Source organism: Lemur catta, chromosome 17, assembly GCF_020740605.2.
Source record: "Lemur catta isolate mLemCat1 chromosome 17, mLemCat1.pri, whole genome shotgun sequence".
NCBI classification, from domain to species: domain Eukaryota; kingdom Metazoa; phylum Chordata; class Mammalia; order Primates; family Lemuridae; genus Lemur; species Lemur catta.
The window spans coordinates 5,879,914-5,896,808 of NC_059144.1; the positions used below are offsets into that span (position 1 = coordinate 5,879,914).

The window sequence follows — 16,895 nt, forward strand, 5'->3', positions numbered from 1 at the left end:
CAGTCGCCTAACTGCGCGTGACCTCTACGCACCACCTTCCCCTTCCTTCCTCAAGATGGGGGGTCCCTGCGGTGAGGCAGGGAAAGCAGGCTGGGGGATCGTAGGGCCCGGTGGCATTCTGGTCCTCCCTCGTTGTGTTATGGTCGGGAGGGCGAGGCAAGACCACGTAGTCCTAATGAGATCAGGTTAGTGAGTCTTTATTAGCTGGCCAGCGACTACCCTCTGCACCGCCAAAGGCGGGGGCACAGAGAGCAGCGCTCAACTGGAAAAGAGGAAGGGTTTTTATACTATCCTACATCGGGGTCTTATGTGACTCTGAGTACACAAGGTGGAGCCAGTTTTGCAATAAATTCCATTACCAGGGGGCCTGAGACCTGTCTCAGACCACCTGTTTTGATTACACTCTATACACAAGCTAGTTTACAGAAGCAGATAGCATCAGTTAAGTCAAGGCACAGTTTTCAAGCATAGTAAAATTTAACCTGTATACATAGTGGAGGGTTTTAAACAATCAGTTACAAGTTAATTTCTTTGTTTTCCATTTTACAGGGTATATTTCCTTTCTGTACATAGGTCACGCTGCCATGAGTCATCTACAGCCACAGCCAAAATGGCTGAACTATAGCTAACTGGCCAGCTATAGGTGCTGTATTTGCTGTATAGGCCGTTACAGTTGGTCAAGATCTCCAGGCGCGGGCCCACAGGCCTGCACCGCAACCCAGTGGCAGCAGGCCCTTCCCCGGACTTGCCACACGCTTCCCACCTCCCCAGTGTTTGATCCTTCCAGGCCCTCTGCCTGGAAGGTCTTTTCCATCCTTTTTGCCCCTGTTGAGTTCACTGGTGTATAACCCCAGGGCACCACTTGGTGAGGGTCCTGTAGTGCATGCCCTTATCTCAGTTCTCTGGGACCAGGAGTGGGACTCCTGATCCCAACCAGCTCCGGATTCCTCAGAGGCTGGTTGAAAGGCATGTCTCTCTAGGAGGCTCCCTCCCCCTAGCTTCTCTCTGCCCCTGCTCTTCCATCACTCAGCTCTCACCATTGGGAAGAAGTAGCCTGCTGGGCGTGCTTTTCCTGAACAAGAACTGTCAGATGCTGTGCCTGCAGCCCCTCTCAGGTGGGAGGGGGTGACACTGTTTAGCGCAGGGCACTTTGAAGATGGTCTGGAAGTTCCTGTATCCACACTGGTCAGTGAGCAGCACTACAGACATCAAGTGCAGAGTGACCTAAGCACCCCTATGCCTGAAACCTAGGCCCCTGCTGCCAACAAACCCAAAAAGGGACCCTTTTCTGCCCATTCCCCAGGAGGCTTGGGGAATTAGAAAGGGCAATCCTTGTCCCACCAGCCCAGGGTTGGGCTTGAGCCAGAGCAAACAGGTGCTCAGGGTCAGACAGGACTAGCCCTTTTATGCCACAAGTGTAGGAGATTGTCCTAGTCCTAGCAGGGACATTGTCCCTGAACTGCAGATGACCCTGTCCTGATGCCACTGAGGGGCAGGGAGAGGACAAGCATCAGTGCTCCTTATTGTGGATGTTGCAGGGTCCCAGTTGGACAGAGACAGGGCTGAGGAGGGTCCCATCTATAATAGCAGCTGTTTGGGACACTGGAGGAGGTGGGGAAGCCCTCCTAGCCAGCCTCTGCCCTACCCAACACCACTCACTTGCAGTTAGGATGACTCATCACCCCTGGCTCAGGGCAAGGAGCTCCCAGCCAGCGGGGTGGGAGGGAGGAGGTAAGGACAGGGTTGACCTAGAGGAGAGGTGCTGTGTCCTGGCTTCAAGGTGCTGTCTATGAAGCTTGTGCAGCAGGCAGGGTGGAATATTAGAGGAAGTCATTTTTCAACAATCAATATAGCCTTCTTGGGTTTCTTGATTATCTAAAAAACATGTGCTCAGTGTAGCCATTTCAGGTTTACAAAAATAAGTATAAAGAAATAAGTAGAAATCTGGCCTCCCACCAGCTTGCTGTGTGCACCCTTAAGGCCCAAATAAGTGACTGTCTTCCTGTCCTACTCTTTATATGCGGCAATCCCAAATGCACAGAACCATAGTACAGTGGATAGTTTGAATATCCTGGACTCGTTTTAGCCTTTTTCTTTTTTTTCTGAAGGACTCCCTTTTCCTTCGCCCTATGTTCCTTGCAAATCATACATAACTTTCCATAGTTGCTCAGTGTTTACACAAGTGACAGAGTTAAGAAACATGATAGGATGTCCAGGCAGCACACTTGCCCCAGTTAGGGAGGTTGTTAGGGATTGGGTCAGAGCGGAGGTTAGGGAGGGGGTCAGGGATGGGATCAGGGAGGCAGTTAGGGAGAGGGTTAGGGGTCAGGGTACCAAAGGTAGACTCAGAAAGGCTGTGCATTGTGCTTCAGCCACACTCAGGTGCAGAATAGGCAGAGTAGGATTTGCATGGATTGGGGTTTTGCTGGGAAGTGTCCTGAACAGAGAGACAGACGGTAGAGTCAAAGGTGAGTGCAAGAGACTAGCTATGAGACTTGTCCAGGGAATTAAACTGGGGGGGGGGGGGAGGGAAAGGAGGAATAGGAGAGGGCTGGCTTGGGACAGTAGATGACTGTGTCAGCAGCTGGTGGGCTGAGAGGGTTTGGAGCCAGGTACCAGAGCAAGTGAGCTGACAAAAGCACGATGCTGGCCGGGTGTGGTGGCTCACACCTGTAATCCTAGCCCTCTGGGAGGCCAAGGCAGGCGGATCGTTTGAGCTCAGGAGTTCGAGACCAGCCTGATCAAGAGCAAGACCCCGTCTCTACTAAAAGTAGAAAGAAATTAGCTGGACAACTAAAAATATAGAAAAAATTGGCCAGGCATGGTGGCTTAGGAGGCTCAGGAGGCTGAGGCAGAAGGATCACTTAAGCCCAGGAATTTGAGGTTGCTGTGAGCTAGGCTGACGCCACAGCACTCTAGCCTGAACAAGAGTGAGACTCTGTCTCAAAAAAAAAAAAGCACGATTCTAACCTCAGGGATGGTGGGTGGCTTGCACTTGATAGTGATGGCAATGGCTAGAGTTTGAGCCCAGGAGAAAAGCCTTAGGTGAGGCTGGAGGGCCAGGTCTACCTCCAGCTGGGAGTAGCCTTGGCCAGGCACATGCAACATGAGGGGCAACGGCCAGCCTTTAGTCTCCTCTTGCCCCACAGACACTGCGTGCATGTGGAGGTGCTGGCTCCAGGCTGGGAGATGGGAGGGCTGTGCATTTGGATCTTGAAAACGGAAGAATAGCATTTATGGGATTGAGGTCAAGACTGCTGGTTTCCCACAGCCATACCCACTCTCTCCTTTCCTGTGCAACACAACTCTGGTATGCCTAGGACAGCTCAGCTGGAACACTACTCGCCAGCCTCCCTTGCAGTTATCTCTGAACTTCAGGGAAAAGGTCTTTGAAGGGGGGTTGGTCCATTTTATCCTTCTTTTCTGGCTTCCTTCTGCCTGCTAGGCTCTATGAGCCATGGGGTAGAAAGATGAGGGCCTGGATTGCCTACTTCAGGCTTGTTTTACGTAAGAATGAGGAAACATCTCTCTTTTGTCAGCCATTGTTACTTGGTGGGCTCTCTGTATATGAAACTGAATTTATTCATAATGGATTCAAGGACAGATTCCTAGTAGCTAGATTACTGGGTCAGAGTGAATGCAAATGTATGTTTTCATAAACCTTTAAAGTGTAACATACACACAGTGAAGTCCTAAATACAATCTGAAGCATTTCCCCATCATGTGCATACCTTGATCAAGGCTGTAGACTACCAGCTGTCTGGAATCCTCCTCCTGCCCGCTTCCAGCATCACCCCTTCTCAAAGGTAGCCTCTACTATTTTATCTGGCGTATTTCACTTAACACTATGTCTGTCAGATTCATCAAGGTTGTGTAAGTAACAGTAGCTTGTTATTTTTCATTGCTATGTGGTATCCCCTTGTATAATATGCCACAATTTGTTTATCAACGTTAATGGTTTATGGACCCTGAATTTTTGGCCATTGCAAATGACATTGATATTAATATTCTTGTACTTGCCTTTTGTGGCACAGGCACATGCCTTCTAGAGGGGTACAATTGCTGGTCAGAGGGCATGCTTAAGCTTTCCTTTAGTATATGCTGACAAATGGTTTTCGAGGGGTTCTATCAGCTTTCCCCGCCACCAGCAGAACCAGAGTGATGTGACCACTCCACACCCCCACTAACACTTGGTTCTGTGATTCTTGTGATTGGAATCATTCTAGAAGTTGAGGGGCATATTGTTTCATTTTTTTTTTTTTTTTAAATTAGAGACAGGATCTCTCGGTATGTTGCCCAGACAGGACTTGAACTTCTGGGCTCAAGCAATCTTCCCGCCTCAACCTCCTGAGTGAGAGGGGCTATGGGGACACAGCATATGCCACCACACCTGGCTTTCTTGACTAAGGATTTTGAGGTTCCTTTTCATATGCGTTTGACCATTTGGACCACTTCTTGTGTGAAGTGCCTGTGTAAGCCTAGTTTTTTGCCCATTTCTCTATTGGATCATCTGCAGTTTTATTGATTTGTAAGAATTCTTTGTGTATTCTGAATATGGGCCCTTAGTCAGATATATGTATTTCCAGTATTTTCTCCCATTCAGTGGACTGCCTTTTTAACTGTTATTGGTGTCTTTTGGTGAATAGAAGTTCTTGATTTTTCATTCTCTATCATGTCTTAAAAAATTTTTAAAAAGAAGTTCTTGACTTTAATGACTTAATCTCCTTTTTGGTGAGTGCTGTTTGTGATTTGTTTAAGAATCTATGCTTACCCCATGGTCATAAATATATCCTTTTTTTTCTTTTTTGAGACAGAGTCTGGCTCTGTTGCCCCAGGTAGAGTGCAGTGGTGTCATCATATCTCACTACAACCTCCAACTCCTGGGCTCAAGCGATCCTCTTGCCTCTGCCTCCTGAGTAGTTGGAATTTACAGGCATATGCCACCATGCCTGGCTAATTTTTCTATTTTTTGTACAGACAGGGTTTCACTCTTACTCAGGCTGGTTTCGAACTCCTGGTCTCAAGCGAACCTCATGCCTCAGCCTCCCAGAGTGCGAGGATTACAAGCATAAGTCACTGGCACCCAACCTGCTTTTTTCTTGATTATGGCCCTGTTTTATCTTTTCTTTGCATGCCTAGTGACTTTTTATTGCATATTGGTTGTTGTAGATGAAATATTATAGTCTCTAGATTCTGTTATTTTCCCCCGAAGACTCTTGATTTTTGTTCTAGCAGGCGATTCAATTACTGGAGTGTATCACCTTAAACTTAGATAGACTCTGTAAGGGCATATCTCTGCCTGAGATCCTCTGTGGATCTTGTCAGGACTTGGTGTTAGGCTTTGTTAGGGTGTGTGGTGACCAGAAGATCCTTGCCTCCAGGTACTCACACCCACACTGGGCAATAGGATTTTGTGGACACAGCAATGTATGGTTTCTGAGCCTAGATCACTGAAGACCTTGCGGCTTCAGGCTTGCTCTCTTTTGGATTTTCACTCTGGGGGAAGTCAGCCACGAGGTCAGGAGGGCACTCAACAGCCTGCGGAGACACCCACATGAGGAACTGAGGGTGATCTGATACACAGCAATGGATAACTCAGACAGCATGTGTCTAGAGAACATTTTGCTCTAGGATAAAGTCCCAGTCCCAGGGCGTGGATCCAAGTTCTCAGACTCATGCCAGGGACGTTCATGAGGTTTGAATGAGGCCTCTCTCCAGCTCTGGCTGGCTAGGCCAGAGCTCCCACGGCAGTTGCTCTCTGGTAAGTCCAGGTGGTCTAACCTCAAGCATGTGTAGCCACAAACCTCAGCCAAGGACAGCGGGACAACTCAGGCTCTCCGGCACACATTTTCTGCTCCTCCAGAGCCCTCCCTATAGATTCCAGTTGTGTCACTCACTGCCCCTTAGCTCAGTGGGGCACCATACCTTGGTGCCCCGGCTGGACCCCATCTCCCTGTGCCCTGGTCGACTGCCACACAAATGGAGAGCTGGGGAGGTCAAGATTTGCCTCATGAGTTTGCCTTCTCTGGGGACCACAGTCCTGTGCTTCCTGTTTTCTACCACCTGAAAACAAACAGTTGTCTCATTTGCTTTGTCCATGTTATGGTTATATGCTTATAGGATTGTATTAATAGCTGGTCTGGGACAGGCTTCTGTTACAGCCTGCAGTGGAATCCTTGATCCAAATCTGATTCTTTTTAGATCTTTCCACATTTGTGGGAAAACTGGTGAACTCTGAATCAAGTCTGGGGATCCCTTAATGATAATGGACCACTGTTGGTTCTTGGTTTCCACGAAGCTACCCTGGAAATATAAAGGTTACCATTAGCGGAAACCGTGTGTGAGGAACTCTGTATTATCTTTGCAGCTTTTCGGTAAATCTAAAATTATTCCAGTAAAAAATAAAATAGGCTGGCTGGATGGAGGGGAGGCAGGCTTGGCGTCCCAAGTGGCTGCCCCTCGCTGGCTCAGGGTGGCGCTCGTGCTGTCCCAGCTCAGGCTGCCGCAGACCCGCACCAGTCCAGGAGAGAATTGGCCCAGTGCGCTCCCCAAGGATATCGCGGCAGGCACAGGGCTCAAGAAGGTTTATTTTCTTCCTTAGGCAGTTGTGGGTTTTAATATCCTGCCATTTTCATAATTAGAACAAGAAATGCTACTTTAGCACACAAAACAACGTGTCTTTACAATGTCACTCCAAAGCCGGAGTGGGCAGCGCCAAGCGCAGGACATGCCCTGGGTGGTCCCCGACCCTGGGGCAGTCCGGGTAGAGTGGGGGCTGGGGCCGGCAGGAGGAAGTTGCGGCGGAATGGTGAAGGTTGTGGGTCTTCCCGGCCTGCCAGACACCGCTTTCGTCCCTCGGAGAGACCCTGAGTTGCGGAGACCAACCAGCCAGACGTGGGTGAGCTGGGGCGGGGCCTGGAGGTCTCCGTCGCCCCGTGGCTTCCTTCAGGTTCCCGCGGGTCTCTCCTTACGGTTCGACCAAACTGCGCTAGCTTGCCTGGCTTTTCTCTGCTCCAGTACCGCCGGCCCTGCTAGCGCTCCCACTTAGGCGCCTGGTTCAGCGAGTGTTCTGGAAGGAGGCGTGAGCGCCCGCCCTCTGATGGGGGAGGTGGGCAGGTGTGAGCCACCGCCCCAAGGTAGGCCGGCTGGGACCTGACAGTGATTGTACTGGCTGTTATAGTCACTGTTTCACACAGTCCCAGCAACCTGCTCAAGGTCGTGCAACTAACAAGAGAGGTGTGGCTGAACTGTAGTCTCTAAAGTGATAGGCTCAGGTCCCAGCTGGTACCTGTAAATGTGGCCTCATTTGGAAATAGGGTCTTTGCAGATGTGATCAAGTTAAGATGAGGTTCTTAGAAAGGGTCCTACCCCAATAAGACTTCGGTACTCAAGAAGAGAAAACAAACAGGCACACACAAAAGGAAAAGGCCACGTGGTGATTGGAGCGCTGCTGACACAAGACAAGGAGCACCAAGGATGGTGGCAACCAGCAGAAGCTGGCAAGAGGCAAGGAAGGGTCCTCTCCCAGAGCCTCTCCTCCTGCCAGCATCTCAGTTTTGGGTTTCTAGCCTCCAGAACTGTGAGAGAGTAACTTTCTGACACTTTGTGGCCCTAAGAAACTGGTACAAGGAGGGATGAGGTCTGGAAACCCAGCAGTCCAACTCCAGGGGAGGTATTGCCACCTGGAGATGAAATGGGGCTGTGGGTCCCCTCCAGAGGGTCTCAGCCCAGCCTGGCAGGGGATCAAGGAGGCCTCCTGGAGAATGTAGTCTCTCAGCTGAGACCTGGCATGGGGAGAGGGAAGGGAGTTCAGTTTGGTACTGAACCCTGCCAACTCCACGCCAGCAACACCCACAGCTCTGTGGCGTGGCTCCCCAAGGAGCTTCCCAGACCTGGGGCTCTGCTGGGCTTGGGTGTACTCTTCAGAAAGTAGGCTTGGGGGGAAGATGGGTTTGCAGTTGCCCCCAGGACTGAACCCTGGTCTTGGGATGTGGTTTGTTCCTGGAGGTGACCACTGGGACTTTGATTTTGGGCACCTCAGGATTCTCAGCCAGGGCTTGGGCAGAGGAGGGGGACTTCTCAGCCAGTTCTGTTCTGATGACCATCTCCCTTGCTCCATGGGAACCACAGCTCAGTGGAAGTTTAGTACACGTGGCCTAGAGGGACCCTGAAGTGCTGCCTGCTGGCCCTAGTGGCTGCAGCAGCTGCTCCTGTGGACTGTCTCAGTGGACCAAAGTGGCCTTTGGACTGGGTGGGAGCTAGAGCAAAGCTAGGCCTTGGGAGAGTCGAGCTTCTGACTGGAGAGCAGTAGTCAGGCCTGAGAGTGGGAGGCCTTCAGGCCCTCACTGCAGCTCTGTGCTCGTCCTGGGCCTGCTGGGCCCTGAGCTAAGAGGAGGGGCCTTCCTTTCCTTCCCATCCCTGGAGGCAGGAGCCACCTGAGCATGAGAGGAGGGGCAGCTTGAGACCATAAGTTTCCACTTGGAAGCCCTCTTTATCTGGCTTGGGATGGAGAAAGGCTGGGGTCAGAATGCATACATCTCCATGGAAACAGCAATGAGCCTGGCCCTTGGGGGACCACAGCGCTGGTGGGGGATGGGGAGACCAGGCCCTGCTCAGGGGCTCCTTTGGCAGCAGCTCTTAGAGGGGCAGTAGGACAGGAGGTGCCAGACGTGGCTGAGGAGCAGAGAGGACACGTGGGTTCCTTTGGGGCCACATAGGCAGTGGACTCTACCTCCTAGAGCTGTAGGCCCTGAGTAGGTGGAGACTGAACAGCAGGCAGCCAGAGTGCAGAGTTTTCATTCAGAGAAGTGAGAAGAGCATTCAAGAGACCAAAACAAGGCTCGGCCCCAGTTGCTACTGTCTCTGTGTACTCTGCTACATGCTGGACCCACCCAAGATCTGGCCTCCTCCTAATGGCCCTCTACCTGCCAGAAGCCCCCCTCCAAGAGCAGCTTCTCTTGCAGCCTGCAGTGCCAGGGAAGCAGCCCAGGCTTTCCGAACTTGCAAGCTGTCTGTGTGCCCAGTTGCCCTGTGGGCCCAGAGCATTGAGCCTGGGAGCCCGCATTGAGCTACAGAGGAGCACCTGCAGCAGAAGGCCTCTTTTCCCAGTAACCCACCTGTGGAGTCCCATGTGGGCCAAAGCTATTTGCCCTGGAGAGCTGCAACACACACTGCCTTGGGGGAGAGGCCCCTGGTGTGTGTAGGCTGGTGATCAGGGGGTTCAGCTGGCCACATCTGGTACAGGAGCCAGCTGACTTAAAGGGACTCAGCACCCCCGAACCCCCAGAGAGAGCCTGGCTGGGCTTAGGGAGTCTTGCACTGGGCGGGAAAAGACCAGCCAGACCCAAATAACTTTCTTCAAGAAAATCCAAACACACACTTGCATGTTTTGAATAAATTTACATGTTGATTGCACTATTCTAAATGCAGATTTTTTTTGGGAAAAGTAGCCCTAATTCCAAATCTGCGAAATCAAATGCAACATGATAGTATTTGTCATGTACTGCAGGAATTTAAAAGGTGCTGGGGAGGCAGGCAGTTTACAGGCTTGTGCCCCAGAGGGATCCAGGGCCTGGAGAGGGCACCTATTCTCCACAGCCAGAGGCATTTGGCCACTACCCAGCTGGACACCGTCCAGGGGCTCCTGGGGGGCTTAAGGTGGGTACTGGCAGTAAACTCATGGGGCAGGGAAACTTTTCTGGCTAGGGCCCGACTCCACACCCTGTACAGGAGGCAGTATAGGGTTTGAAGGAAGGGTAAACAATTTGGTAATACCTTCCCATGGGGGTCCCTGGCATGCCCTGGGGCCAATCCCTGCCCTAGTGGGAAACAGATGAAGCTTGTGGCTGAGGGCAGTGTTTCAGCAGGCTTTGCCCATCCTCCTGCCCCTGAGGCCCTTCCTGTACCTAAAGGCTTGGGCTCCCCCATATCCTGCTTGCTTTTAATGGACCCTGCCTGGGCTTAGGGACCTTTTTACCATTCTTTCAGACCAGGGACAGAGCACTGGACTATGAGCACTTCCGAGGGGCTAGGGAGACCTGGGGCTTTGGGAGCAGGCTAGGACAAGGCTACAGCAAGGGGTTTGGCTGAAGTCTTGGGTCACAGCACCTGTCTCAACACCAGGGCACGACTGGGTGCCTGTATCTGCAGGTGACCTGGCTGCAAAACTCTTGAGGCTGTATCAGCAGAGCAGGCCCTTGAGTAGCTAATTTTTGAGTAGTGTGCTGCATCCTGAGGTGTCAGAGGCCCAGGAACAGGACTGTGGGTGCACAGCCTTGTCCCGACAGCTCACATCTCAGCTCTCAGCACCCCCCTAACACGCACAGCAGCACCTGGAGTTGGGCCTGGGCAGGAGCCCAGCCTGCCAGGAAGAAAATGAACACAGGCTGTGTGTCATGTGCCAGGCTCCCACCACCTGCTTCTCATTGTACAGTCAGCAGTTGAACCTCCAAGGGGTAGAGGGTCCCACAGTTCCAGTGCTAAAGGCTGTGCCTCTTACTGTGGGGGACAGCTCTCAGGAGCCTGAGAAGAAAGAAACCACTGCTTACCTCCCTACCCTCATACTTGCCCAAGCTCCAAAACCGGCATATGTCTGTCTCCACTGCTCGGGAGCCCAAACCAACCGTTCTTGCTGTCCTATACCCCTCTCTAGTGTCCCCAACTCTAGCCCAGCCTCCTTCAGCTGCCATAGGTCAGCTTCTCCAGAAACAGAGACTGAGATGGAGTTTGAAGGGCCAGATGCTTATTAGGGACTGTAACAGTTTGCTAGGGCTACTGTAACAAAGTACCACAAACTAAGTGGCTTAACAGAAATTTCTGGTCTCACAATTCTGGAGGCCAGAAATCTGAGATCAAGGTGTTGGCAAGGTTGGTTCCTTCTGAGGCTGCAAGGCAGAATCTGTTCCTGGACTCTCTCCAGCTCCTGGTGGGTGTCAGCAATCCTTGGCGTTCCCTGGCTTATAGAAGCATCACCCTGACCTCTGCCTTCATCTTCATATGGAGTTCTCCCCCCTGTATGTGTGTGTGTGTCTCTAAATTCCCCCTTTTTACAAGGACACCAGTCATATTGCATTAGGGCCTACCCTAATGACCTCATTTTAACTTCATTACTTCTGAAAAGACCCCATCTCCAAATAAGATCACATTCTGAGGTATTGGAGGTTAGGACTCCATCTTTTTTTTTAAACTAATAATTTTTTTTTTTTTTTGAGACAGGGTCTTGCTGTTGCCTGGGCTACACTGCAGTGGCATCATGATAGCTCGCTACAACCTCAAACTCCTGGGCTCAAGTGATCCTCCTGCCTCAACCTCCTGAGTAGCTGGGACTACAGGTGCACACCACTATGCCCCGTTAATTAAAAAAAAAAATTGTTTTGTAAAAACGGGGTCTCACTACATTGCTCAGGCTTGTCTCAAACTCCTGGCTTCAAGTGATCTTCCTGCCTTGGCCTCCCAAAGTGTGAGCCACTTTGCCTGGCCTAAACTTTAATTTTTACAGCAGGTTTAGGTTCACAAATTGAGCAAAAAGTACAGAGAGTTCCCATACACCTCCTGTCCATCCCCTACATCCTCCCCCATCATCATTTCCCACCAAACTAGTACATTTGTTATAATCAAGGAGTCTACAATGACACATTGTTATCACTGAAAATTCAGTTTACATTGTGGTTCACTCATGGTGTTGTACATTCTATGGGTTTTGACAAATATGTATCCACTGTTATAGTATCATACAGAGTAGTTTCACCTTCCTAAAAATCTTCTGTGTCCTACCTATTCATCTCTCCTCCCTGTCCCTGGCAACACTAATCTTTTTACTGTGTCCATAGTTTTGCTTCTTCCAGAATGTCACATAGTTGGAATCATAGAGTATGCAGAACTGACCAAGCCTTTGTACCCCACTCCCTCAGTCACTAGAGATGTGGCTGTGCAGGGAAGGGCATGACCTGGGGTGAGGTGGCTCTGCAGTGGAGGCAGACCCTGTAGGAGATGGCAGCTAGAGCCCAAGCAGCAGCAAGGTCCTTATTGAGGGGGACCAGAGTGGCATTTTTTTTTTTTTTTAGAACTATAGAAATGATCCCTGAAAGTACAGTCTTTGGTGCATTTTGACAAGGATTCTGTCCTTGACCTAAGTCTTGCCAGGCTCCTCTGAGCCCTTGTCTCCACTATATCTCTAGCTTGGTCTATTAAGACTTGAAAAAACACTAACGTAGTTTCTAATAGTTCAAAGCCCCATTCTTAGGATGTCCCCAGCCTCCCTTAAAGTGCCTGAGAAAACCCAAGGCTGCCGAAAGGAAACTTACTTGTTCCAGCAACACCTGGAGATAGGTCCTTCCACCACCCCGCCCCAGGGAAGGTAGGAGCCTAACTTCCATCAGCTCCAGTTAGCAAACTCAGATGGGTTTCACACGGACCAATCCCCCTTCCCGCTTTTTATCTTCTTTCTCTCCCGGACTCTGCCGGGCCTCTCCGCGCTCCCATTCTCCCTTGTACGCGCAGCCACCCTGAGCCAAGCGGAGTTGAGCTCAGTTCGTGCTGGGCGCTTTCCTCCACTGCAAAAGTATATTGCTAACGAAAATCCATCCTTACCACTTCAGCCAGTGTCCGCACTACCTCTGCCATTCTCCGTGTCCGGGTCCACCACACCCGCCCGCCGTCCTCGTCGCACCGAGCTGTCTCCCGGAGCTGCACCCTGAGCGCGCCGGCCCGCCCGCCCGCTGCGGCGGGGCACCCGCAGCCTGACCTGGACGCGTCCCCGGGCAGTGAGGAGCTGCGAGGCCTGCCTGCCCACCCCGCGCCGGCGGGACCCTCGCGCCCTGGAGACACTCCTCGCGGGCCTGTCCCCCTGCCAGGTTGTTCCGGACCCTCGGGCCGGCTCAGTAGCGCGGGTCCGGGGCGGCGGGGAAGGTAGAAAGGACCCCGGGACCGCGCGTGAGGCCCACCCCGCCAACCCAGCTCCAGCCCCGCGCCCGCGCGCCCACGCACCCACGGCTCGGCGGCGCGGCTCTGGCGATTGGGCGCGCGGCCGTGACGTCACCGCGCGCGGCGCCGGGGGCTCAGGACCGGGCCGGGCGCGCGCCGGCGAGTAGCGGGAGCGGGGCGCGCGCCCTGCGCTGTTCCCAGGCGCGCGCGGGTCCCGTGGCCGACCCCGCCCGCGCGGCCCCGGCGAGGATTTGAAAAGCCCGGTCCGCGGGCCCCGCGAGCGCGGCAGCCAATCAGCGGCGTGCACTTTTCCCGCGGCTTCTGAGAGCGGCGGCAGCCCCGGCGGCGGCGGCGGCGGGCGGGAGGCGCGGGGGCGGGGTCGGCGCCGCGCGCGGAGAGCCTCGGCCTGGCCGCGCTGCGCCCGCCGCCGCCCCCTCCCCGCCGCGGCCCTCCTGCCACAGGCCCCGGCCCGGCCCTCTGCCCAGCTGCCGGAGCCGCTGCGCCCGGAGGATGCGACGCACCACAGGTCACTGGGGCCGCCAACCGCCGGGGGGGGGCCTGAGGGGGCGGCGGTGAGGCCCGCGGAGGCCTGAGGGCCGGGAGGGCTGGGGAGGACTCGGGAGGACCGCGGAGAGCCGGGAGGACTGCGGAGGGTGGGAATGGCCGAGAGGCCCGGCAAGGCCTGAGGGGCCGGCCAAGAGGAGCGAGGTCCAGTGGAGGCCGGCGGCCTGAGGGGTCGGGAGTTGCGGGGAGGGCCGGGAGGGCGGCGGAGGCTGGGCCGCTGGGAGGATCAGCAGGGGAGGGCGGCGGCTAACGGGGCCGGCGGGCGCGGCCATGTTGGGCCCGGCGGGGCCCGGCGGCTGCACCTGTGCCGGCCCGGCCGGGGCGGCCGCCTTTGTTCCCGCGGCGCGGAGCGGGCCGGGCCGGCCTTTGTGCGGTGCCTCGGGCCAGGGCGGTCGCGGTGGGAGGGGCAGGTCGGGGGTCCCAGAGCCAGTGTCCGGGCAGGGGTCGGGCCGAGGGGCTGCTTTTTGTTTGCAGAAGGTGTCCGGCGTTGACACTCGCGGCGCCCGGGCCGTTGGTCAGCGCGGGCGCGCCCCCGGGGAGCCGGGCCGCAGTCCGGGCCTTGGCAGGTGGAGGCGCGGGTGGGCCAGGCGTGGGGACCCTGCACCAGGGGCTGTCGGCCTCCGCCCAGGATGCTCCCTTCGCTCCTAGGCTGCAGACCGATAGTCCTTGAAGCCTCAGGACACGTAGGGATGGAACCCGGCGGCTGAATGGCTGGTTTCTTCCCACTCACAGGAACAGTGGTTTAAAATCTCGGCATTTAAAAACTGCTCATCTTGAGTTTCCGTAAAAAGAAAATGGATGAGGATATTGTCTAGGACCCATTGCAGCGCCAATTTTTCCTCCTTTCTGTGCCCAGGATGGGCTTTGACATTCAAGTTGAAACTTAGTATCAAAACTGATGTTGTGACATTAATCATTTTTAGGTAAATAATTGGGGGTGTATGTGTATGTGTGTGTTTTAACAGACCCTTGTGAAGAGAGGACTAATTGATAAGGAATGAGTTGAAACCTAGGTTAGGGGAAGTTCTTCAGTACTGCCAGCCCACTCTCAGACTTTCAAGTGTTGACTTTTAAATGAATTAAATAATAAGATCACGCATTGGTTATATTGGCTATGTTTTATGTGTTTTTAATAAGATTATCAACATGAAAATAAGTTAGGAGCCATCTCATTTGTGAAGCTGGGACTTTAACTTTATTTTTCCAAATGTCCCAGTTACATATTTAAATGTGGTGAGCGCAACAATATTAAAAAAGAACAATTCCAAATAACATGAAGGAAACAAGTCCTATGAGCACAACCTTTCCTTGTGGACTTGATGCGTGCTCTTTACTTCCCACAGCCGATGGTAGTTCAAATCTAAACTGCCGACTGAAAATGGAGAGGACTCATACTTGAAGCATGATTACTTTGAGTCATTTCCTTTTCTTTCCTTCCATTTTCTCAGCCACCCAGCAGCCTTCAGTTTGGGGTTGATAAGTTGTTCAAATGAGGATTTACTGCACTGTTCTGAGTTTGTGTTAAGTTTTTGAGAAGAACTTGGATCTCTTTAGTATAAAAAATCTCCCCTCCTGACTATTACTGCCAAATAGGCTGACCTCTGATTCCAGGGGTAAACATTCCATTTTAAGAGTATCAAATAAATAATTTTATTAATGTCAAAGAGTAATAGATAATTTATCAAATATATATTCATATGTAACATGCAAACTAATGTAACTTGAAACTTGTGGAGACACACAGAGCAAAACAAAAAGGAAAACAGGTTGTAGGTGTGTCTATTAGGTTTGTTTTTATGCAACTAATTTATACAGAGCTATTAAACCAGCACCTGTAAAAATGTGAGTACCAAATGAAGAATAAGGCAGAATTTCAGAATGGGTCAGGAATTATAGACCCTGTGGGTTAGGAGGAGTGAGTGCAGTCTTCAGACTGTCCCCTCCTAGAATAGTCAAACCTTAAAAGGTTTACTTACGTGGCAGAATGTGAACTAACTAGTTGCTTCCTTTTTTTTACAGCTTGAAGATTCAGTGTAAAACATGTAAAAGTAGGTGGAATTAGACTTACTAAGAAAGTACTGGTGAGAGGATAGAAAACACTATGTGTGTGTGTGTGTGTGTGTGTGTGCGCGCGCTATGTGAACTGTAGGATTCTCTTCACTAAATAAGAGCACATATAAAAAGATGTGCTAAGATGGTGCTGAAGTTCATAATCCAAACTTATTTTGCCCTGTCCTTTTTATTTATTTATTTTTAGAGATGGATTCTTGCTGTTTTGCCCACACTGGGGTACAGTGGCTATTCACAGGTGCGATTATAGTGCACCATAGCCCCAACCTCCTGGGCTCAAGTGATCCTTCTGCCTCAGCCTGCAGAGTAGCTGGGACTTCAGGTGCATGCCACTACACCCAGGTCTGCACTGTCCTTTTTAATTGAGCAAATGGGCAAATAACCTTTCTAAGTAAACGCTTTAATTAATCAGTGGGAACTGAAGACATATGGCTTTGTACTCATTCTGGCATAGTTTTTTGGTTTTTCCTTTGGTGGACTGCTCAGGACCATAGAATGCATACAATTTTGGATAAGCATCTTAGTCTCCTAATCCTCACTCTCCTTTTTTGCCTGACTGCAGTAAATGTGTCCTTGTTCCCCAAATATGTGGTACCCTGTCCTGACTCCAGGCCTTTGTGTGGGCTGTTGTTGGATATGGACCACCACTAGTCCTTCCTTTTTGAGCATAATACACAGCCTTTTATTGGCACATGTGACTTTCCTCTCCTATTGGGTGAACTCTTGGAGGGAGGCCTCTGTCATTGCCTTGGGCAGCCTGGCCTATGCTGGTGCCTTCTCATGGCGGGCACTCAGTAAATGCTGAATAAATGGGCATATGGCTTAGGGTAAACAAAACTCAGTTTAATGCCAGTATCTGGTCTATTTGCTTCTCTTTTTTGTGTCATGTTGGAGCAGAAAGGGACTCTCTCGAGGAAGAACCTGAGTATAGAATGGAAGGGGCTGAGCTAAGGTCACTCTGTTTTAATTGGGGAGCCAGGACTTTTTGCCAGGCAGGGCAGTTTCTTTTGCTTACCATAGCTAACTCAAATGTTGAATGAAAATTAGCTATGAAACATTCTAAACACCTAAGTACAACAAATAATAGAACAGACCTGTACCTAGCACCAAGATGGAGCAAGAGTTTCTACTGTACCTCATTGCCGTTCTCTCCATATCACTGGGCGAGGTAAAGAGAATATGAAGTACATAAAATACAAAAGAAAGAGGTAACCTGGAAACTCCAGAGCATTAAGCTCATGTTTGCAAATTGTCTTTTTTTTTTTTTTTTTTTTAAAGCCAGGGTCTTGCTGTGTCGCCCAGGCTGGAGTACAGTGGTATAATCATAACTGACTGTAACC

At 51.7% G+C, this 16,895-nt stretch overlaps 2 protein-coding genes across 4 annotated transcripts in view; one reads left to right on the forward strand and one right to left on the reverse strand.

The window, feature by feature from the left end:
• Positions 1-6,567: 6,567 nt before the first annotated feature.
• On the reverse strand, positions 6,568-13,757 carry LOC123622216 (collagen alpha-1(I) chain-like). The gene is made up of 3 exons (XM_045528409.1): positions 13,548-13,757; positions 12,589-13,005; positions 6,568-7,096 (listed from the first exon to the last, which is right to left on the reverse strand). Exons 1-3 carry the CDS (start codon positions 13,755-13,757, stop codon positions 7,058-7,060), a joined length of 666 nt encoding a protein of 221 aa, XP_045384365.1. The 3' UTR covers positions 6,568-7,057.
• NSD2 (nuclear receptor binding SET domain protein 2) overlaps positions 13,303-16,895 on the forward strand; it is an 89,108-nt gene continuing 85,515 nt past the window's right edge. Inside the window, exon 1 of one of the 3 annotated variants that reach the window (XM_045529191.1) lies at positions 13,303-13,447. The gene's annotated coding sequence lies outside the window, so the exon portion shown is untranslated. Of the gene's footprint in view, positions 13,448-13,583; positions 13,630-16,895 lie in introns of those variants that run through there. The other 2 variants (XM_045529194.1, XM_045529193.1) reach the window with 2 other exon arrangements.